The sequence below is a fragment of the Astyanax mexicanus genome, chromosome 20, assembly GCF_023375975.1.
Source record: "Astyanax mexicanus isolate ESR-SI-001 chromosome 20, AstMex3_surface, whole genome shotgun sequence".
NCBI lineage: Eukaryota > Metazoa > Chordata > Actinopteri > Characiformes > Acestrorhamphidae > Astyanax > Astyanax mexicanus.
The window spans coordinates 4,257,609-4,282,260 of NC_064427.1; the positions used below are offsets into that span (position 1 = coordinate 4,257,609).

The 24,652-nt window shown below is 38.7% G+C and overlaps 1 protein-coding gene across 2 annotated transcripts in view; it reads right to left on the reverse strand.

Moving 5' to 3' along the window:
* The window catches only part of pdlim5b (PDZ and LIM domain 5b), a 119,823-nt gene that overhangs the window by 70,027 nt on the left and 25,144 nt on the right, over window positions 1–24,652 (reverse strand). For both annotated transcript variants that reach the window (XM_022680908.2, XM_022680907.2), the window contains exon 3: window positions 2,415–2,566. In XM_022680908.2, coding sequence (XP_022536629.2) covers window positions 2,415–2,566 — 152 coding nt within the window. The remainder of the gene's footprint in view (window positions 1–2,414; window positions 2,567–24,652) is intronic.

Genomic DNA, 24,652 nt, shown 5'->3' on the forward strand with positions numbered 1-24,652 from the left:
AAGTATTTATTACTGGAGTTTCTTAGAGATTTTAGTCCCACACTAATGTGCCACTGCTATTTTTACAATTCAATATTTCAGTGCTTTTTACCTTCTGTACAATAAGCCATAAAAATAACCTCAGGTTAAATTAATCACATGAGCCAACCTGTAATAAAAATGACAAATAATCAATCATATTCTGTGAAAAATAACATTGTTTTGAGTGCATAAATTAAGTAGCCACTCCCATCTGTTATACAGAGATTATTAATCATACATTTTATGGATGTCACGTAGTAAAAATGCCAAAAATACAACACCTCCCCAGGTAAAAATATCCAATACATAGAGGGCTTTAATACGGAATAACTGACTTTTTTTTTTTTAGTAAGGGCCCTACGATATTGAAAAGAGACTACTTAAAAATTAAGATTTTTTTTTTTTTACCAAATTGAAAAACTCTGGAATATAAGAGGAAGATGGATGATCACAAACCATCAAACCAAACTGAACTGCTTGAATTTTGCACCAGGAGTAAAGCAGCATAAAGCAGTAAAGCAGTAAAGTTTTCCAAAAGCAGTGTGTAAGACTGGTGGAGGAGAACATGATGCCAAGATGCATTAAAAAATCTGTGATTAAAAACCAGGGTTTTTAATCACTTTAAGCATTATTTGAGGTCATTTTCTGCAAATAAATGCTCTAAATGACAAATACTTTTATTCTGAATTTGGGAGAAATGTTGTCTGTAGTTTATAGAATAAAACAACAATGTTCATTTTACTCAAACATAAACCTATAAATAGCAAAATCACCTTTTGTCCAGAGCTGTATATCTAAAATTAAACAATACAGAACTTGTTTTACAAAATTTCATCACGTCAATAATGGAGTAGAATAAACTGTATTTTGTCAATTTATTCCTACTTGTGAACTGTTTTACAAAAGATCTGTGCTGCAAGAGGAATCTTCAGAAAACTGTAAGGCGTTACTCTTCATGGTGTTCTTCAGAGCTAATATCCAACTAATGTAAACATTAACTTCAGCTTAGAGGAGACAATGAAGCACATACAGAACACAAGAGCAGACTACAACAAGAGAGAGAGAGAGAGAGAGAGAGAGAGAGAGAGAGAGAGAAAGAGAGAGAGCACTGAATCCAAACATCATGATTGCATTACATCCTGCATGCTCAGCAGAGAGGCCCCCCGAGGGAAAGGCATGGCAGAGATCTCTCTGTTAACCAAACAGCTCACAGCACACAGCCATCATCATATTCAACACAATTACTGATCTTATCTCTGCCATGCTTACTCGTAGTTATTCTGTCACCTACTAGACTATTTCCTCACTTCCACACACACACTCTTGATATCTGCATATCTACATCAACGCAATATTTGTTCTGTGCAATATTTGTCTAAAGTGTAAGTTACTGTGTGTATTGTTATTGAGTGCACTGTGTATATTGTTTATACTGTAAAGGTGTCTGTATGTCTATTTTATATTATATTTTATTTTATTATTCTTATTGTAAATATTGTACTCTGCACATTGGTGGGAATCTGCACCCAAGTTTTTACAGTTATTTTTCCTCATTACAAAGGCAGATTATCACAGTCACTTTTCTGAGCTTTGTAAGGAACTTCATAAATGTAATGTTGATTACTTCTTGGCGAAAAAAGTAAATAAAAAATTATATTCAAAGACCTTTATTATATATACTCAAAAAGGAGGCCCTATTTGCTTAGGCTTGGGGCATTTTAACCAGAAAAAATGAACCATGGTCTAAAACACACTAAATGTTTTTATATATATATATATATATATATATATATATATATATATATACGGTTTTGTTTAGTCCGGTTAATCTTGGTCATTAATTCATTTTAGAAAGTCGTGTTCCTGTTATCATTTCATAAAGTTGCCCATTTTCACTCTAACTAACAAAAAAACTAACACCTTCAACTGTACACACATCACAGAGCAGAATGAGTGTAACAGATTCACCTCTGATTTATTGTATTACTGTTTTGTTTAATATATGAAATTATATTACATATTTATACATATATAATGTATGTAATTGTTTTTTTTTTGCGTTAAAAATGAGGGTTACCCTGTTTACCACCCTGTTACCTAGCGTCAGAGTGAAATCCACTGTTTCTTAAAGAGATTGTTGTTCAGAGTATTCCTGAGTAAAGATAAAGGTTGATTGATTGATTGATTGATTGATTGATTGATTAATTTATCCTAATATAGAGAATCGGCTAAGCTGGGCTGTGATGGTTGTCTGTGTGTGTGTATATAGTGCGTACCTCTGTAGAGTGAGGTTTCTTCCTAGCTCCTGGCTAAGTTCTGCTTTGTGGGTGTTTGTGTGTGTGTGTGTGTGTGTGTGTGTGTGTGTGTGTGTGAGTGAGGGTGTGGTAGGGTACCTCTGCAGGTTGAGGTTGAGGTTGCCCGTGCAGGCTTTGATCTTGTTCTGCGCCTCCAAGTGGGTCATGCTGTCTGTGGAGATGCCGTCAATGGAGAGCACGACGTCCCCCACGCTGATCTTCGCTTTGGCCGCCTTCCCTCCATCCGTCAACTGGGCAAAACAAACAAGAGCAGAGGTGAGAGAGGAACAGGAAGATAAGACTGAGCACTAATGAAAACCACACTGACAGGAGTCAAGTGGCGGCGCGGTCAAAACCCGACGTTTCAAAACATCAGCGCCGCGCTCACCTCGGCTTTTCTACCAGAGGTCATGAGCAGTCGGGCACACTGAAGTCCCGGCTGTGGAGAGAAGCAGACGGGTGATTTGTATGAGCAGTAACAGCTCATAGCTTTCAATAGGCAGCACTTAGGCTCATGTTGGTTTGCAGGTCTTATCAGTCATCAGCTCGGGCTAAAATAGCTCAGAATAACAAGGCAGGAGCCGTGTCTGTGCAGATAGCGCAGTACGCAGGCCTCTTACAGGGATGTATGCTATATATTATACAGACTTAAAAGGAGTCTGCAGTCGGCTAATGATTATATGATATAAGTGGCACGTCTTGAGCCTGTAAATCAATACGTTTGTTGCATGCGGAGAAAAAAATAAAGAACAAAAAATCTAAATATCTAAAGAAAAAGAAAATAATCAAACGATAAATCTCCAACCATAAGGTTCAGTTAGCATTGTTGCCCAAAATATGAAGAGAAAATACAGAAAATACAAACAGTAATAATGCAGCAATGCTGAATATTTTATCAGACTCATTCTCCAGTGCTTTATGAATAATTTAAATCTTTTTCTATTAATATAGCTTTTAAATGATTTTTTGTTCTTTTTGTTTTTCTTTTAAAACTATAAATAAAAATGTACATTTAACATTAGTAGTATAAATGCTGTTGCTGTTGTTTTCCCACTGGAAGACCCTAACAATGTATACTGAATGGTACTGAGATGCAATGTCTATTATTTCTTGATAAAAAAAGATAAATAAAAAAAAAGAGTCAATACTTGAATCATTTCAACAATATTAATATTAATTTCAATAATATACCAGAGCAACATTCAGCAGAAACTAGACAATGACAATCTAAATTTTATAAATCATGATATTACTATGATATTACATTGACTGCTTATGAATTAAATGCAACGATAACCTGTGTGAGTGCCCTTTAAAATTCTGTGATGGTCAATGCAGGAAAGTTCAACAACACTGTTATCAGAATCCCCCTCAAAAGGGGCCCCACCCACTAGTTACTGACAGTAGAATATAACCAGACTGGAACATGTTCAGCAGTATCCATGCACACCAGCTTTAACATCACTGTCTATAACACTAGAATGGATAAACCTATTCTTTATATATTTTACAATATTTGATCAACTGTCCTTACTTATCCTTACTTCTCTATGGGTATATATGTGGCTGTGCTCTTTCTGAATGTGATGGGGTCCATTTTTCTTGGGGCCCCCAAATGCCTTCAACACCCCCAGCTCAATAGCTCAAAATAAACAGCCAGGAGCCATGTCCGTGCAGATATCACAGCGCACTGACCTCTCTGAGGTAAGAATGGGTTATACGCATGCATGCTGTAAATCTTACAGACTTAAAAGAAGCCTCCAGACGGCTAATGATTATATGGTATAGGCAGCATGTCTTGAGTCTTTAAATCAAATAAATCAAATAAATGCTGTATGCAGATGAAAATAAAGGAAAAAAAGAACCTTCTTTTATTCCTTTTAAAAAAAAATCTTCATCAAACAATGAAGCTCAAGCCAAAGGGCTCAGCTTTGATGCCCAAAGTATGGAGAGATACTTTCATGAGTGGGTTGTGATGAAATACGACCCCAATGAGGAGCAGCAGTACACAAAGGCCCAGCTGGAGATGCTGTAATTTATTAGGGGCATTAAATCTGCTATGCACCTCCGTGCTTAGAGCTTAGAGCTTCAACATGCCGCAGAGCTGGTTGCTTTATCTGATTAGTCCTGACAGCCCGTTTTACTCCAATGAAGAGAACGATCTTCTGTCTTGTTGTCTGCTTCACGTGAGGCAGGGCACACTCTGATCTGAGCTAATAAATAAAAACACCATCTAAGACCTTAACACCTTAAGACCACACGCCGCTCAATAGAGGAGTGTAGAGGAGGATGCTGCAGAGCCTGAACTGCAGTGATTTATACAGTGGGACTGTAGGAACTCCAGCTGAGGACGGACAGCAGTGGATCTGTGGCTGATACGATTCAGAGAGAGCTGAGAAGTTATGAGCCGACTGCAGACGAGAGAGAGAGGGCCTCTCGAGACTTGTCTTGGCAGTGGAAATCCTGCGAGTAGTAAAAGCAGCTTCAATTATTTTTTATATAGGGAACAGCGTGTTTAGAGAGCACTTTAATTAGCCATGATCTGGACCCTGGCCATGGAACAGTCGCAACGACCTACCTACAGTTTAACCAGAACACTCTAAAAAAGAGGTACGATATGAGTACTTTTTTGTACTCCAAGGTACAGTCTTCATAATTGTACCCTCAAAGGTACAATATTGGTCTTTACAGGGTCAGATTTGTTCCCTCTGAAGTACAAAGTAATTTCTAACAGCAATAAGTACAAATTTGTACCATTTAACCTGCAGCCAAAGAGGTACATTCAGTATTCTGTATCACTGCACTAATAAACAATATATATTTTAATTGCACATTTTTTATTTGAAAGCCAGACAATTTTAGATCAGAGTCATATTTAGTTGATGATAATGTTTATAATCTTTATAATCTTTACTGGCACAAAAACCATGGGTACAAAAAAGGACTTTCACTGAAAGGTACTTTGTTGTACCTCAGTATAAGGTACAGCCCCAGCGACAAGCTTTGTACTCTTTTAAGTACAAATCTGTACTTACTTTTTGTAGTGTGAAGAATACAGCGCTTTCCTGCTCTCCTCAGGGATGTCTGAGGAAGTACATGAACATGAAAACGAGAGGAAGAGGAGACGATAATGAATAAATACACCTGTATCTTAAGCGTCTTTTAAACTTTGGGTTCATTCTGGGCAATAATTGAAGATTCTGTATTTTTTACTATATTTACAGCTTTTTCAGCTGACGTTCTTAGCCTCTCTCTCATTGGTTGATTATGTAACCTTCAGTACTTGGAGTGTTCTCATTGGTTGTTTGGTAATCATGTGAGTTTTTTTTTAAACTGGGATGTTATTAAGCCTTGCCTTTTAACCCTGATGAAGTCTATTGGTTATTTCTCTATTTTCTATCTCTAATAAATCAGCAATTCACCAATCAAAATCAAGTGCTGCTGATTTTTACTATTTCTGATTACTGAATGTATTGCCAGGCACCTTGCTTTGCAGTAAAGTTGCACTAATCCAGAGCGTTTTACAAAACAATTTATATTACACAGGTGGGTCAACCCATTATAAAGATTTTTTAGTATCTAGGAAAAATAGTTAAAAATATTTTTTTCAGTATGAAACTTCCTCTGCTTGCCTTAATTAGTGTAATCAGCATATAATATGAAAATGATCCATCTCACAAATTTGCAACCACCCCCTGCAAAAACAAAAACTAAATCAAAATTGCAAATTGCAATGTTATGTTTCAATTTATGTAAAACTATTGTGTTTTTATATATATATTGGTCTTTTTTAAAAGTAGTGAAACATTAAAAATAGTTTGAACTATTGGGGTTTTAGACATCTTTTGGATAATTAAACATTTGTGTTTTAGATAAATGAACATAACAGGAGGGTTATATTTGTTTAGTTTTGGCCCAAAATTTTCATGTTGGTGCATCTTTATTAAACACACTGCAAAAAAAAAAAAAAAGATTAAAACAGTCCTTTAAATAAAAAGCTGTTAAATCCAAAATAAATAAATGCTAAAATGTTTTAGAATTTCCACCAATAAGCTACTTGGATGGGACTGGAGTGCAATGAACTTTATGAGGACATCCCGCTCCCCAGGCGATCTAAAAGCATGTCTGGTATCTGATACCTGGATCTCCTGTCTCAACAGTATGGCATGTTCCTAGACAGCAGCTCCAGCACTTCAGGACACAGGACCCTTCTATTACAAACAGCCCAAAATCACCGGCGTCACTCATCACTGATCATAAACCAGCTCCTGCTACTTAAATCCCACTTCACTTCTTTACAACGACTCCACTAAACTGATCTGAGATCAGCAATAAAAAGGGGAGGAGGACACCCAGCACAACCTGCACTTTCTGCACTTAACCGCTGAGCCGTCTGGATGAGTCCGGACAGGAAGAGCGGTGATAAAGCCGTGACGACAGGACGACTCGGCTCCAGGTGTTCCCATTAGGGATTACGCAAGCATGTGAATGTGCTTGTTAATCATTCACCACTCGCATGGCAACCGTCCAGAGCCCGCCCTCCCGCCTGCCCATTCAGACCCAGACGCTCAGGTCCCGGCTTGTACCTGTAAAATGAAGGAGGACGCAGTGGCAGCCAGGCGCTTCCAGAACACTCGGTTCTGCAGAACACAATCATTAAAGCGGTACGGCTCATCCCATCTGTGGTGGCTAGCGGAGAATGAAATGACTGGTTGCTGAGACTGGTTATTTTATTAATATACGTTTACAGCACTCAGCTGATGCTCTTATCTACAGTATTTAAGCTCTTGTTATGCATGTGGGAGGATGTAGTGCTGGGAGTGTGTGGCTGTTTTTTGCCCAGCAAGTGAATCACAACACCACAGTTTGCCAACAAGAAAGGTTAAGTTATTTATCCAATAATTTATTTTCCATTTGGTAAAACTCAAAAATGGATTAATACATACAACTGTAGGGGTGTAAGAAAAAAAATATCATTATCAGTATCAATATTTTTGTTTAATTATTCATTTATATATAAAGATATAAAGGAAACAGACCGTTTTCATGCATCTTGGCATGTTCTCCTCCACCAGTCTTACACACTGCTTTTGGATAAATTTATGCCATTACTCCTAGTACAAAAAATCAAGCAGTTCAGCTTGGTATGATGTCTGTATGTGAACAAACATACAAATAAACACCATAAAAAAGACCAAATTACTATTATCGGTACCACTTTAAAATAAGACTACCTTTATGAAGGGTTTATAAATGGTTTACAATTAGTTTATTAATGGTTACTAATTAGGTTGTAAATGCCTTAAAAATCATTAATAATCAGTTATAACACATACGTAGAAAGGGCAACAATGACCTGTTCTTTGCCAAATAGTGAACCCACAGCCATCTATATCATTGCCCTTTCTAGTTATGGGTTATAACTGATTATTAATGATTTTTAAGGCATTTACAACCTAATTAGTAACCCTTAATAAACTAATTCCCAAATATTTATAAACTCTTTTTTAATATTTTTATACAACTATTTATTTACTATATTATATTTTGTCTTATTTTAAATGGTACCCTATTATCAAAGATTATAAAGGTAATTTCTATTATTGTACGATAAGTCGATAATGTAATTATTGTGACGGGCCTATCTACAAATTATTTAAACTATGAACAAACTACTCTAGAACATGTAAATATGACTATAAGTATATTGTCTTTATTTATGTTCAATTTTATCTCTGCCGAGCTTCTATAGTGTATTATCCAAATAAAACATTTTAATTACTTAAATAAAGCCAGCAAATTACTTAATTACTTGAGTAAAGCCAGCAAAAAAGTTACAACAAAAGGCCTCTCTCAGTTCAGCTCATTTCCTCAGCAGTTAGTGGTATAAAAAGAAGACTGAAGGCACTGAAGCTGGATTAAAATAGAAGAATGAACGGGGGATTAACCGGATCTCTTCTGTGAAGCTCGAGAGCAGCTTCTCACTGCAGAGTTCTAAGCTGTTCAGTACAGTAGAGCCTCTGTAGCACAAAAATAAAAAACACTCCTCCAACTCTCTGAAGAAATAAAGGACCAGCCGCGCTACACTGACCTCCTCTTTGTAGCCAGACAGAAAGAAAGAAATGAAGCGAAGAAGTAGATGAACTCTTTCAGGACCACCGGAAAGATCCTTGATTGTGGTGCACTGTGAGAAATTGGGTGACACACTTGCTCTTAGCAGTCGATATTAAAGGGGCTTTTAAAAACAGGGTGGGCATCAGAGGAGAAACAAACAAACCAAAAAAAAAAGACTGCTGCAAAAGTAAATTAATCTTAGAGTGTTTTTTTTTTCACACCAGCAGTATTTAGCTCGGTTAAAACGAACTCTGAAGCAGTTTACTTGTCGTAAGAATGTGATTCAGTCTCGATCTGACCCAGTTATTAAATATACTTCTTTTATTTAAGCTAAACTGCTAATAATGCTCAGTTTAATCTGATATATATCAGCTTGATAACACTAATTACCACTGCTATGAGCAAACGCTGTCTCTGATCCATGCTGTTAACACACACGGTATGTGCTGCATTCACTGCTCACAGCCGTGCAACTCCCTACTTTCTTGCTCCCACACCAGACAGCTCTGACCAATCAGAGGAGACAATGTGTTTGCGTGGTTTATTGGAGAGAATTTTGGTGCATTTAAGTTTATGCCTGTGTGAAGCCAAACCAAACAGAGGGAGAAAACCTAAATGTAAAGTAAACAAAATAATCAACTGATCTGGACCATAGAAACCAACTTAGTTTGTTTGAGCTGCACAGCTAACTCTACTGTATATATGTCCAATGATAAAACGGCAGTATTTTTTTAGGGCTTAGAGAAATGGTTAAGTAAAAAAAATAATAATTTAAACAGTTAGCTTACTGTAGATGAAGTCCTCAGTGATTGCATGTTAAGCACTAAGCCTGACTGTTGTATGTTGCATTGTAGCTAACCTACTTCAACCATTCTTAGCCCGGTTTTAGCTGTGCCTTTAGTAACATGGCTAACCTGTTCTAATCTTCAGAGCCTGGCTGTTAGCATCATGGCTAATGTGCTCCAACCTTACTGAGCCCAGGCTTTAGCCAACCCTGCTTATCCTGGCTGTAACTATCATGGCTATCCTGCTCCAGTCTGCAGAGCCTGGATGTTAGCATCATGGCTATCCTGCTTTAATCTTGCTTAAATCTCAGATGTTAGCATAATGTTGTTAGCTCCAAATCTTTAAACAGTGTATTGTTTCGACATACTGTTTGTAGAATTAATGAAAAACTGATTTATAGACATATTTGAACTGTTCTTTTTATCTGAACACTTAGACCTGCACTCTGTCATCTTGCTTGTACAATACTGTGTGGGTGGTCACTCCCTGTGACCAGCTAATCGACACAAAGGGCAGAGAACACCCACATGGAGAAGGCCTGTCTTCATTCTCTGCTTAGGACATCTTTACTCTTTACTTTACTACATCTATACACATAATTTAATAGTTTGCTCCAAAATGTTGAATGTTTAAACCATCAGATTTGAACTGGGAGAACTTTTGTGTCTATAAAAAAAAAAAAAAAAGATTTAGACGACCACTGACTTCTAGTCAGTGTTTCTAGTGTATGCTAGTGATGTTGGCCTCATAGTGTAAGTGCTAAACTGACAGTGCTAAAATGCGGACGCTAAACATATCCCAGGGATGGACTATATCTGGGCTAAATGGAAACTTGTGTAAATCTGAACAGTCCTTTAATTGGGCTCTAAAAAAAATGGGAGGGGCAGCTGGCAGCTCAGATGGAGGTCAACAACAAACAGTTACTCTGGGCTTTGGTAGAGCCAGTGGACAGACCTCTATTAATAGCAGGCGGCTATCAGGCCTCCATTGTCCATCAGGCACAAACTGAGATTGGCTTTTCAGCACACGGGTCAACGAGAAGGTTGATGAGGGCCAGAAACAAGAGGGTAAAAGTTCAGACTGTGGCTCTCAGAGTAGGAAGGGGAGGTTTTGGCTTATTTAGCAGTGAAATATCAGCTTTACTGTATTTTCATACCTTATAGTACTATCAATAAACGTCTATTTTTTGGTCTATTTTCCTACATAAGGTTCCATGGATTATGTTATTCTACACAGATTGCTCTCTTGATAATTGATTATGTGGGTGAGTAAAGTGCTTCCGTTTATTTAAAGTTTGCTTTGATTTACAATGTGAGTTTTCAGTAAAGTTTCTCCAGCACTTTCCAAACTGATAACTGGCAATAAGCCTTTTACATGCTCTTCTTTGGAGAATTGTTTTAATTCAATGGGTTCTCAAGCATAAACCGCCTGTTTAAGATCATCCAAAGCATCTCAATCAGACTTTGATTAGACAACTCCAAAACCTTCAATTAGGTTTTTTTTTTTTTTTTGAGCCATTTAGAGGTGGACTTCTTTGTGTGCTTTGGATCATTGTCCTGCTGCAGAACCCAAGTACTCCTGAGCTTGAGGTCACAAACAGATGGCCAGATATTCTCCTTTGGAATTCCTGGTTCCATCTATTACAGCAAGTTGTCCAGGGCCTGAAGCAACAAAGCAGCCCCAGACCATCACACTACCACCACCATGTTTTACATTAAGTATGAAATTATGTTTTAGGCTTAACATGTAACAGTTGGCCGGCCACTCCTGGGAAGGTTCACCAGCATTCTATGTTTTCTCTCACTGTGGTTTGCTGAAGTCTCAAAGCCTTAGAAATGATTTTGTAACCTTTTTTTCCAGACTAATAGATAATCAATGATCAATCAATCTGTTTTTAAATGTCTTAAGATCGGAGCATAATGTGTTGCTTTTTGAGATCTTTAATCTGCTTCATGTTGTCAAACAGGTCCTATTTAAGTGATTTCTTGATTCTACAGGTCTAGCAGTGTTCAGTTATTAGTGAAATTGAACTCAGCTTTCCAAAAAGTTTGATAAATCACAGTTAATTTATGGAGGGCAAGCAATTCTAGCCAGTATAAAGGTGTTGTACAGTTGGCTCTGAGCACTGTTCACTGTTCACTGTTTGTAGTAGAGATTTTAGGCACGTGCCGGAGTGACACAGCTGTCGTTCACAAGACCGTACGTACTATTACCCAGACGTATAATTGAGTCATGCGATTGACAACAGCGACAACACCACTTTAAGGGTGGAGCAGGTGTGAACAGCCCCCGGAGACCCCCACAGCATTAAAGACACAAGGAGGTCTGTTTCAGGGGGGAACACTTTAACAACCCGCCCATGGAAAAAACGACCAACACTCAGCCCAGCACATGGCTGCTGACCATTCCCATGTGTCTCCTTCTGCTTTTTATAAATACTATAAACTTCAGCCCTGTCTCACAAAAATAAATAAATCTCTGCGCATACATAATTAAACAGCACAGGCCAGGCAGTGTTCCCGAACACGCACCTATTACACCGCTTTAACGAGCCTAATCCCATCAATTTCTCCTCCAGAGCGAAGGAACGCGCCGGGTATATTTTCAACAAGTTCTCATATAAAGCAAATTAACTGTTTCTCCAGTCCTGAGAGATGAAAAATTTCCATTTTTGAGAAAGCGTGTCTCTTCGTCTGATCGTGGCGTGTCAGCGGAGTGCTTTAACAGTACTTTTGTTCCACCTCAAATAAAAGAAGAGAATGAGACAAACATTCAATTTGTTGGGCCTGGTATAAAAGAAACCAAATGCTTCTCGTTACATGTGTTTGGCAGCTGAGAACAGCCCAGAAGGCCAAATGGATGAGATACTTCCCTTTTTCCATTCGGTAGATGTTAATCGTGCCGCACAACCCGCACTGGTGGAGTGGCGTGCTCCGACGCGCTGCTTTTGTGCAGGGCAGTAAATGTTAATAGATGGTTGTTCCACTCGGACGACAACAGAGTTTTTCTCCTTTTATAGTCGTCTGGGGACGCCTCGCACCACATCACCCACACCTCTAATCACAGGAGGAGAGTCTGCACCGCACACTTCATCTCTGCACCGACCGGACGGTCTGAGAGGAACAGGCTGCTGGAGGACTCGGTGTTTTCTAATGCTGAGAAATTGAGTTGAGTTCAACTCAACAACTGGATTAAAAAATAAATAAATAAATCACTGATTAAAATGTACCAGCAGCAACTCAATTAAAGGACTACTTCAGTCAACAATCAAATGAACATTTGATTGTTATGATATGTAATTTGCTTCTTTAGTTTTGTCTGGATCAGTTGAGTTGATATCATTTACTTGGCTTGTTTTCTCTCTCTGTTTGGTTTGTTTTCACACAGGCACAAACCTAAACGAACCAAAATATGCACCAATAACCCCTGCAAGCACAAAGTCTGCTCTGATTGGCCAAATCTGTAAGTATAGTTAAAATAGCGAGAAGAAGATTCTGTGTTTCAGCGCATATATCTGTGCAGTTTTAAGCTGCTTTAACACAGAACACTGAAACACTGCACTTTCAAACACAGTTTTTTTTTTTTTTAATAGGACGTGCAGCACAGATGTACATGTAGTATATGTACGAGTCTTGTGGCTGCGAGCAGTGAACGCTGCACATACCACACATGTAAACAGCATGGAGCAGCAGAGACAGCTTTAGTTTGTTCATAGCTGTGGTAATCTGCATTATCTGGCTAATATATCAGATTAAACTGCACCTTATCAACAGTTTAGCTGAAATAAAAGGAGTATTTTTGATTGCTTGGTTTGGATCGAGACCAGATTACGTTCTTACCACAAGCGAACCGCTCCAAAATTTGTTTGGAACCGGACAGAGACCACCTCCACTAGCAGGTCTCGTCCGACTGTTTTTAATCCGCATTTAATCCGGATTACTGTTTTCACACCTGCTCAATCAAACCACACTAAGAAAAATAAAAGTTATATTTTATAGTAATTACAGACTTAAAAAAAAATAAAATAAATAAATAAATATATATATATATATATATATATATATATATATATATATATATATATATATTTTTTTTTTTTTTTTTTTTTTTTTTTTCTTAGACAAACCATTATTTCAGGCAGGTATATCCTTGGAAGAAAAGTAAGAAAAAAAGTAAAAAACACATAAAAGTATCCTAGAATCTCCTAAAAAATAACATTCAGCTTGTGTGAATGTTTCTTATAAGATAGTCTGTATTTTTTTTAATATAAATACATCAAAATATCAAAATATGCTGCAAGATTGGATAGATTTAGCTGTTCTCACCAGTAGTACAAAGTACAAATGGAGGGCATGACAAAAAAAAATAATCACGACTAATCGACTAATCGAACAAATAATTGGCAGATTATTCGACTACTAAATAACTCATTCAATGCAGCCCTATTGAATAGTGCTTGTTGGGAACTTAGTGAAGGACACAAATTGGCTCAAACTAGTAAGGCTGAGGAATGCAATACTGAGCTACAAAATTATGTAAAAGTAATATGACAATAATTATCAAAAAATCAGCAAATGTGGTCTAAATCAGCAGGATTTATAATAATTTCTCTTATATACTACCCATGCTTCTATTCTAAGAATGTTAAATGCATGGCTCAGCAGTCTCTACCACAATCTGTCTGCAGGCTAATCCTTTCAAATTAAAACCAAAAGGAGAAGACGGACATGCCTCAGGAGATGTGGGACAGCATCTATAAACAACTTCCATAACAAGAACATCTTCCACACTGAACAGCATAATGACAGCGGGGGAAACACACAATCCACTGGAATAATTATAACCGCATACATGAATAATTATAGTGTGCCGATTCATAGTAATTAACAGATCCAAAACGCTGCACTTTGTCATCCGGAGACATGAGCTGCAGTGAAACAGATGATACCAAACTCAACATTCGTCTCTGTTCCAACATGTACAGCAGCCAATCGCTTCCATGTGCTTCTTCTCATTCGGTCGGGTTAACCACAACCAAATCAAAATCAAATTAAACTGAAATTTCCTATTAAGATGCTGTGTGATATAGAGTTATGCTCAGCTAACTGCACAACAAACCCCATTCAGAGCTTTGCTATTAATGAACTGCTTACATAATCATGTCAGCTGTTTTTATTCATTCTTCGTCACATTTTTATTCTTTCATTTTTTTTCTTTCATTTTTTAGTTTTCTTTCTTACAGAGACAAGTAATCAGTTAGGTTACTTTCATACTTTGCATAGATTTTATATTTATATATTCTTGTCTATATTATTTTATCACTGTAGTAGGTGAGATACTTATCTGAGGCTACAGCATTTATTTTTATGTATATCTTATAAGGTATAATTATTTTTTTTTAACCCTCAGTTAGTTCACTTTATTGTTGGCATACAGCCATGTTACATTTATTCCTGAAGTTATATCTTGGTGTCTGGTCTTTGTGCAAGTTATAAATGTGTATTGTATACTGGTATCGACATCAGCAGATATATACAATTCTGCTGATGTAATTCTGATTTTCGGGCTCCGACTGGTCCAGCGGTCTAAAGTGCTGCCAGTATGATTGGGAGATCACCAGTTTGAATTCATCCCAGTCATGCAGCTTGCCATCAGCTCTTAGAGCCCTGAGAGAGCACAATTGGCCTTGCTCTCTCTCTGGGTGGGTACAGTAGATGGCGCTCTTTCTACTCATCACTCCTAGGGTGATGTGGATCAGCTCAAGGCTGCGTCTGTGAGCTGATGTATCAGAACCGAGTCGCTACGCTTTCCTCCGAGCGTTAGCGCTGTGATGCTACTCAGCAATGCTGCATCAGCGTGTGCTAGTCTTCTCTCTTCTTGTGTTGTGGCATCACCAGCAATGAGGGATAAACAGATGAGTAGCAGCTGACTGGGTGTGACTGTATCAGATACTGTAGCATTACCTTAGATTGAAGCACAGATCTCCTGGTGATCGGCCTATTCTTATACAGCTGTGTTAATAACTACTGCTATTCAAAACCCATGAGTGTTTTATATAAAGTGTTCAAATTTAAATTCAGCTGGAATTAGACAGACGTATTGTTTGTTTTTTATTCTTTTGGGGTATTTATCTATCTATTTTGTATATTCTATTTTTTTTTAATGTATTCTTTTTTTTATCTAAATGTCTATTTAATAACAGCTCTTTGGGTGTAAAACTGGATAGTGAGATCACAATTTCGTTCCACCTCATGTACCACATGTGATGCGAATGACAATAAAATCTCCTTGAATCCTTGAATCCTTGTAATATACAGCAGATGACTAACTGAATCATAATGCAATATATGCATTAGGATGTTTCTGATCTTGGCTTAAGGAGATTTCCTGTAACCAGATCTCAGTGAATTCTAATTAAACACCATGGCCTATAGAATTGGTCACATGCCTCACATTGTGCAAGCAGTCTGCTTAAATATCTATCTGTTGTCTAAACATGCTGGGAACTTTCCATCACACTTGAACTGCAGTTGCCTGTACTGCCTGTAACATCTGCTCAGAGTGCATTCAACTATTCGTACCGTGCATTCAACTAAACACCATTATATCTCCATTTTATCTCCATCAATGCATAGATGACAGTTCTCCAAAAGGGCATCTGTGAAATACCACAAAAATGAGGATCATTAGCTGCGATCTGCAACGATCTCCAGGCTTTCTGAGTCAGTTTAGCTCAGCGATGCAGACTTTGATGGGCGACCACAATTTCAGCTACTTCTGCCGAACTGCTATTACTGTTGGATTGAAGTCGGACTGGGAGGGGAAAATACACACTATTCTTTGGCGCTACGTTTGGCTCAGAGCTTTATTTTTCTTGAACATTGGAAAGACAATATTTGAATGTTAAATGTGGCAGAAGAACCACTGCTCCTCTATTAATCTCAACCTCAAGGAAGGTTGAAGAATGGCAGAAGGTTACCAGATTTTGCCATATAATTAAGGCTGGAGACCACACAGAGCACCGATAGTTAGTGGCAGGGTAGGAATGCTCCTCTACATGAGCCAAATCCCAAGTGATGAAGGTCCCTCGGTCCCTCCCCCCCTCCCCCTCCTCCTCCTCCACAGAGCCCAGAGCATGGCGTTTGGGAGGCAGCCGCCTCACGACATCATAATAATGAATGAACCTCGCACGCGTGTTTTCAGGCTCTACACATTTTTATCGGGTCGAGTCACAGGAAGCAGGTTGTGGTGAAAACTTGTGAAAGTGCTCTGACGTCGACTGCAGGCCCCTACCGAGCTCCTTATATGGAGCAGAGTCAACAGCCAAACCCGGCTGACTCTCCGAGACAAAAAGAGTCATTGAGTCATCCTGGCCTGGAGTGAGCAATCCAAGAACGCTCAATAGTAGTGCACTCCAGGTGCTGATGACACGCTCAACCCCAGATCCACTACTGGAGAAGAAACAAAGGTTACATCACTAAAAGAGAGCCGTCAAACTGCCTTAAGACTTCTGAGACTGATACAGAAGAAGTCTGCTTCCTCTGAAACATTTTAATGATGAATGACATCATCAATACAGCAAGATAACTGCTGCTATATTTGCCTTGCATTTCATTTACATTTTTATTTACGTTGATGATTTCATGTACAAACATTATGTACAGCTCTGCATAAAATTAAGAGAGCACTTCAGTTTCTGAATCAGTTTCTCTGATTTTGTTATTTAAAGGTTTATGTTTGAGTAAAATGAAGATTGTTGTTTTATTCTATAAACTACAGACAACATTTCTCGCAGATTCTAAATAAAAATATTGTCATTTAGAGCATTTATTTGCAGAAAATGAAAAGAAAATGGCTGAAATAACAAAACAAATAGATATAATAATGCAAGGAAAACAAGTTCATATTCATAATATTTTAAAAGTTCAGCACAGTTTTCATACATCTTGACATGTTCTCCTCCACCACTCTTACACACTGATTTTGGATAACTTTATGCCTTTACTCCTGGTGCAAAAACAACAAGCAGTTCATCTTGGTGGTTTGATGGCTTGTGATCCATCATCCATCTTCCTCTCGATTATATTCCAGAGGTTTTTAATTTGGTAAAATCTCATTTGGTAAGAAACTCATCATTTTTAAGTGATTTCCTATTTTGTTCTAGTGCTGTATTAACATATTAGTTGTCAGCCTCATTCTTCATCATTTATTACTTATTCTATCTTTTTCTACATGGCAAAACCAAAAAGAATATAAAATAAATGGGTTAAAAAAAGAATTGTACTAAATATAGATACATAGGATTGGATACCTACCAAATAATAATAATAATAATAATAATAATATTTTTATTTATATAGCGCCTTTTCTGAAAACTGAAAGCGCCTAACAACACAGCCATAGACAGAAGGTATAGTGCATAAGAACAAACATGCATACACGCACTTACACACACCAAATAAAAGACGTGCAAGCATAAAAAAAAATAAAAAAAATTGGATATTTAGGATTGGTTACTTACAATGTATAAAAGCACTGGATACTTAGAATAGGATACGTAGTAAGTACGTATTAGATACTTAGGACTGAATACTTGCATACTTAATAAAAAAAGACAAATTCTTAGATAAGTATTTAGTCAGCAGTTTTTGAAATACGTTACATGACAAAATGTCACAATATGTAAAATATATACTGAATTTATCTTCAAATATAGTGATCTAACACTTTTATCATATCACACAGCCTTATTATAGTATACTCCTACTTATTTCACTCTGGCCCAGGTAACAATCCACAGCATGAGCTCTAACACAGGACACAGCTATAAACCAGCTGTTCTCCAGATGTATCGAATCCATCCTCTACACAGACACAGAAGCAAAGAGAGAGAGAGACAAGTGTTGTTTTGCTGAGCACTAAAACCACAGTAAAAAACCCACTGGAGGACAAGCAGCTCCCCGCGCCGGTCCCCTCGGCTGGATTTGGCATGCAGGCTCTGTCTCCTACACGCCTTGCCGGTGATGATTTCGCTCAAACTGGTGAAACACAAGGGCCCAGTGAAGCAACTCCAGCCTATTTCCTTGGTAACACAAACAAAACAGAGCATTCCAGAGCGCGAGAGGAAAGCCAAGCCTGGGATCCGTCCTAAAAGCTCCATGGAGTAAAACCAGTCAATGCCTTCGACCACCTGATCACCCAGCGGTTCTGTAACAAACCAAAACACTGACCACCACCCCCAGTGATCAGGGAAAAGCAGGAATAAAGGGGAATTGTTTATTTGTGAGTGTGGGTCAGATTCCTGACTGGGATACAGATCCAGCTCACACAGGAAACAGAAGCTTAACTCTAATTTCAGAAGCATTTGTGGAGGAGAAGTGTGAAATGACCTTCAGGGCCAACTGTGACTCCTGGCCATTTGCTATGGTCAACAGGATGCTGCATGCTGCATGCCTCTAAATGAGTAAGAAGAGTCTGTCTGCTCACTCTCGGAAACACAGGACGGGAACGCTCATTGTGAGAAAGACATTTTCAAGATTCCTGCAAGCAAGACAAAACAAAAAAGTAAAGAAAAAAAAACTAACAAACATTTTTCTGCTTTTTCATACTGTCAACACCCTATTAATTATCCCTTCTGACACGGTCTTTAAAATAAACATAATTACAAACCCAAATTTTTAACAAATTCATTTTCAAATTTTGCATTCAGTCAAAACCAGTCAAAAGATCAGGCTCATAAATGACTCTTTCTTGGTCATAAATGGCCAATTTATGCTTCTGTGACAAATCTATATGTATACAAATCTGTAATGAATTACGTATTCCTGTCATTGCTGTGTTTGCAGAGAGATGCAGATGGACTAAACACAAGTATAAACGTTCACAATGGTGTTGGCCACTTGTGCAAGCAACAAAATAGATGTTAAATAGACTCTGCATTCGTGTAACGTAAAAGTAAAAATCAGACTCAACTCCCCATGAAATGAATGACAAAAGAGTATGTGGGCGGTTACCTTCTAAATATTGGCGCTTAGCGGCTAATGCTAATACTGCTCCAGCAGTGCTATCCAGGGTTAGCACCTGGCTACAGTCCGATAATACTCACCTCTGAACAGCAAAAAAAAAACTAGCGCTTAGCGCAATTAGCAGCTAAGGCTAATGCTGCTCCAGCAGTGCCGGGGTTAGCAGCAGGCAACAAGCCTATAATACCCACCTCTGAATGGTGAAAGAGCTAGGCGGTTAGCGGCTAATTCTAATACTGCTGCAGCTTCAGTGCTTGAGAACTAAACTGAAACTCCTACATAACGCTGACTGGTAGAAATCATACATAAGGTGCACTGACGATTTTTGGGAACTTTTTTAATTTTACAGTGCGCTTTATAGTGCAAAAAATATGGTAGTCATATAAAATGACCAGGTGTAAACAGGGCCTTTGACTGGCTCTGTTCTACCTCCATATGCTTGATATCGTCTTAAATTCTAAAATGTGTTTTTTAAATACGCTGAAAAGGAAAGAAAACTTACCAATATTATATTTAACAGCAGTAATATCCCAGTGTTCACCTGCGAGAACACATGCCCTATCTTCCTCCTGTCCTGAGCTCATTCTTCACTGTCTGTTCTTCACTCCGTCTACAGGAGAGCTGAAAAGAAGCCCTTATCCAAGTTTAGATTACATCCATGCACTTTCATTTTTGATGCCCTGCCATCCAGCCTGCCTTCTTGGCCATCTACCCAACGGCAAATGCCGTTTTTCAACAAACAAAAGCAGCCAGTGTGGTGAATGGGATATATCAAAGTGGAGCAGGGAGGTACTGGGGAATGATGGATGTGCTTTTATTCTGCAGTCATGCCACACTGCCGATTAAATCCAGATGAGCCGGTCCCAACTCGAAGGGTTCGGTGGATGCTAGGACCCGCCTGAGTGCGCGGCTCTTAAGCTGCCTGCACTGTACTGAAAACTGTCGAGTTCTGTCAGGGTGCATTTAGGTTATTAAGGGGTCAGGATGTTTGAAGACATAACAGAGTGTAGTCATCACTGGATGTTCACACCAGCCAGATTCATTCAGCTCTTTCACACAGCTAATATATATATATTTTTTTAATTATCCCAAATTTAACCTATTTAAAATCAAAGCATCCTCCTAACCAGTTTAGGAATAACTTTAGTAAATAGGTAAATATCTATATATGCTCCTATTTTGTCATATGAAGCCAGACAACTAATTCAACATTGCCAAGCTCAATGTACTCAACACACTCAACACACTCAACATGCTTGGAGGAGAACACTAACTGCTCAGGAGCCCCACACTGTTCAATTAAGGTCAAGATCTCAGTTTAAGATGTGATTGGCCGCAGATTGTCAAAACACCTCCGTAAAGATCAGATCCAGAACAGATCATGAGTAGAGCAGTACCTGACCTCACAAATGATGCTCCAGTTGAAGGCAATCACATCCTTAGAACAAAATTCCAAGATCTAATGTAAAGCTTTCTAGTAGAATAAATAACTGCAGGACAAACTCTCTATTCATATTCATATTCTCTATTCATTGAGGAAGACATGTCAATAAATGATTTAAAAAAAAGTGTTATATATTTATATGCTTAAGAGAAATGGCGAAATACAATTAGGTATGATGGCAATGCTAATGTAAGTGCAAGCTTCTCTTTTTAAAAAAATTCTGTTATAGATTTTTGTCTTTCTTCTTTTTATTTCTCGATTTTGATATAGGGTTTAAACAAGGTTACTAACTTTCTTTACACTAATATAGCGCCTTTCTTCTCAAGGCAATCAAGGACGCTTGCAATTACATTCTACACACACTGAATACACACCGGTGAGAAGCGGCAGCCAATCGAGCACAGCGTACTCTCAACCGGAAACCACCGTCCACCAGGAGTTCAATTCCATATCTGGGCATACAGTTATATACACAAAATATTTACAGAAAATGGCAATTTTTAGGATATGCACTTACCTAATCTCTTTTTTTTTGGACTGTGGGATGAACCCATGCTGACACGGGGAGAACATTGAAAACTCCGCCTAGATAGGGACTTGAACCCAAAACCCCAGTGCTGGGAAGCGAACTGTTCCTTTAAATTTGAAATGTCCTTCAATAATCTGCAGATTACCACATGGTGATTCTGTGATGTGTGTGCAGAAATACTGTATCCACTCGGGTGGATGTCCTGGAGACGCCGCTGTAGAGTCCCGGTGCTAGTGTCCATTAGTGCCTGGCTGAGAAATAACCGCACAGACAGTTTTACAACACCACAACCACAAACCATCACCCTTTAAATCATGCATCTGAGCAACGTGGACGTTTTTACAGTTCGCCCTGCTGAGCTGCCAATCGCTATGAATCACCAGCCTGTGCACATGGCTATCTGTGAGAACCCGCCGCGGCCCGAGGCTTATCACCAGAACTGCACAAATCAGCCTAGTGAGGAGATCCAGGTATGAAATCTCTCTGCACTCTCCTTTCTAGAATAAACAGACAAAACCGTCCAATAACGAAGGCTGTCCAGAGAGAGTGCATCTGCTAGCTATTTAGTCTATCCTCCCGTGGCCTATTCATTACCGTCAACTCTGTTTTAGAGACGGATGAAGTATTTCATTGAATTTCAGCTGGAGGTGGACCTTGGTGTTCAGTGCTGGTATTTCAGACGTTTGCTCAGTTGAACTAAAGAGAAATTTAAAGCCGGCCTGTTGCCACAGATGGGCAGACAAGGACTTTTCTCAAGGTCATTACACTGGTTTAAGAAAACCCGATTGCATCCTTATTTCTGTGCCAATTCTTTAAACCTTGACACAATTGAGATCATTTCTTTGCATCAATTTAGGGGAAAACTCCATCTAACCATCTAATTTCACCCTGAGGCACGTCCTTCAGCTTTGCCACAATATTACTACTTAGTAAACCAGCCAATACCATCAGAGCACTGACAAAGACTGAGATACGCCCTTCTCAAACAAGGGAATCCATTGCAGTGCTATAAATATTTTTGCCAGGGAATAATATGGATCTTTTTTTAAGCTGCAAACTGCCTGTTCCACATTTATTCCACATTTTGTTCCACAGCCATTCAGAGCCCAGGAAGTGCCCACCCCTCTACCATCCAGCGCGGTTTCTCTGAATGTAGTTCTAATATCCAGCCCAGAAACACTCTGCTTTCAAAAAATGAGATTTTAAAACACTGCCTTACAACACTTTGAGTACTTTCAGGCCAAAGCCACATCGCTCTTTGGTGAATTTTATATGCTGTAAGCCACACATAACCTTTAGTAGGGACTATTCTGAGCTCTGGACACATTAACTAGGGCTAGGCTGTGTCGCCCATGTTGACATCATGACCACACACACACACACACACACACACACACAACTGCATCCTGACTTACTGACGGAAAAGGAGGTTCAGCAGGTTCAGTTCAGCTGTGAAACTATTCCCTCACACTGACTGTAACCTTTAGATCCATCAAACAGTAGCAGCTACAAGAATATGTGTCATCGTACAGAGGGATCTAGAGTTTTCTGCCCATTCAAACCTAATAAATGGGACAAATCCCCCAAATCTAAAGAGGAAAAGTGTAATCAACATCTCAGTGCAAAGTCCAAGAAAAGGTAATGGTCGTAAAACTGCTTCAACAGTCTGAAAACAGGACACATCATGCAAACCAGGATTTTTAAGGTTCTGTATACAATTCAATCTGCCAGTAGATATTAATCAGAGAAAAAAACAGTCTTTGCATTCAGTGTTCGTATTCAGCCATGCCTCCCTACTCCCTGTTAGTGGCATTAGCATGGTGTTTTACAGCCCAGAGAAAGCAGCTGCTAAACCCAGACAAACAAAATAAAGATTATGCATCTTGGAGTAAAATTACTGAATTGATTGTTTCATACTACAATCTGCCATCTTGCATACGCAGTGTTCAGATGGCAGTCAAATAAATAAAATGCATACAATGTTAGATATTGCATCTCCAGGATCGCTACAGCTGGAAACAGAAAGAACTGTGCTTGCTGGTTCAATTCCCAAAGTTGGTGGCCAGATTTAGATTTAGAGGGTTTTTTTTACTGAATTGGAAATGCACTTAAAATGCACTTTTCAATGTTGAAAAACATGAATTTGCATTATGAGATTTGTTGAGGTTTTTTGTTTTTAACGAAATTCAGAATTGAAATCCTGTTTCATTTTATAGAGAGTAGCAAATAAAAAAAGAACAGCTCTATGAGCGAATACTGCGATACTTTTGTGTGCAATGTCTGGCAACCTAAAGACAGGATTATTGTTTATAGCGACAGAGAGGGCATGTTGTTGATGGACAAATTAAGGTCCTGTTCTTATCATTCTATAAATGGTCTTTTACAATCAAGCCTTAAAAATAATCATGAGTAATTTGACACTATAAAATAAGTGTCTTCAAATCTAGACCTTAAATCCATTTTCCATTTCTCGCTTTTGGATGTAATAATTGGTAGTTATGACACTACATGGCCAATCAATTACAACTTTCCAGTGATTACAAAATCCAGGAATGAAACTGGATATAAGGTACAGATTTGATGATCTGGGTTATAATAGGTCAGCACTATTTATTTAGCCAATCCTGAACAAACAGCAAGTCATCCATATTCGCTTTTATTGACACTGCTGGCCAAGCGCGTCATTCATCATTGTAGAAACGCAAGACTGTTCAAGAGAGCCGTTTAAGGAATGAAATCCACAAAACTGTTTAAGGAATTTCATGGAATCCTCCAAGATCCGAGACTCGAGCCAGTTTTCTGGAATTTTGAGGCTAATACGACCCACAGCCCACTGGAAACCATTCATCACAGAGCTCTCCTCCTGTTCATTTAAAGCCTCCAGGCTTATGTAATGCAGTATTGTGGTGCTCCTCGCAATCATCTCCTCCTCACGCAATGAGCAAACACACGCGCTCACGTGTGTGCGAGCGCAATCTAATCACATGCACTCGCAGCTCGGGCACACGGCACAAAAGCATTCCAGACCAGAGGAGGACCAGAATAAGAGGTGAGGGTAAGAGAGCACCGAGAGGGAACACAGGTTCCAGCAGGTTTTCCAGGCAGGCTGCTAAAATTAGTGTGGATTTGTTCAGCGCGGGTATCAGATGTCCAGCTGAGAGAAAGCTGGAGGAATGAGAGGTTATGAGGGGGAGGGGCCAGGCCGGAAAGACACGACCACAATGGAGTGACCCTGGGCTGACTCAGAAAGGCAGGGAAACTCTAACCAGCCGTAAGAAGCGTTGAGTAAGAAACCTTCTTTTGATCTGAGGCTGTAATTAATGACCCTCCCCGCTGGGCTGCATGAGGCCCGGCTGAGATAGTGCTATCGAGAGGTCCTGCAGGGGAACAGTGACCAAGATTAACGTAATAAATGGTCAAGCATAGAACTAGAGATCTAATT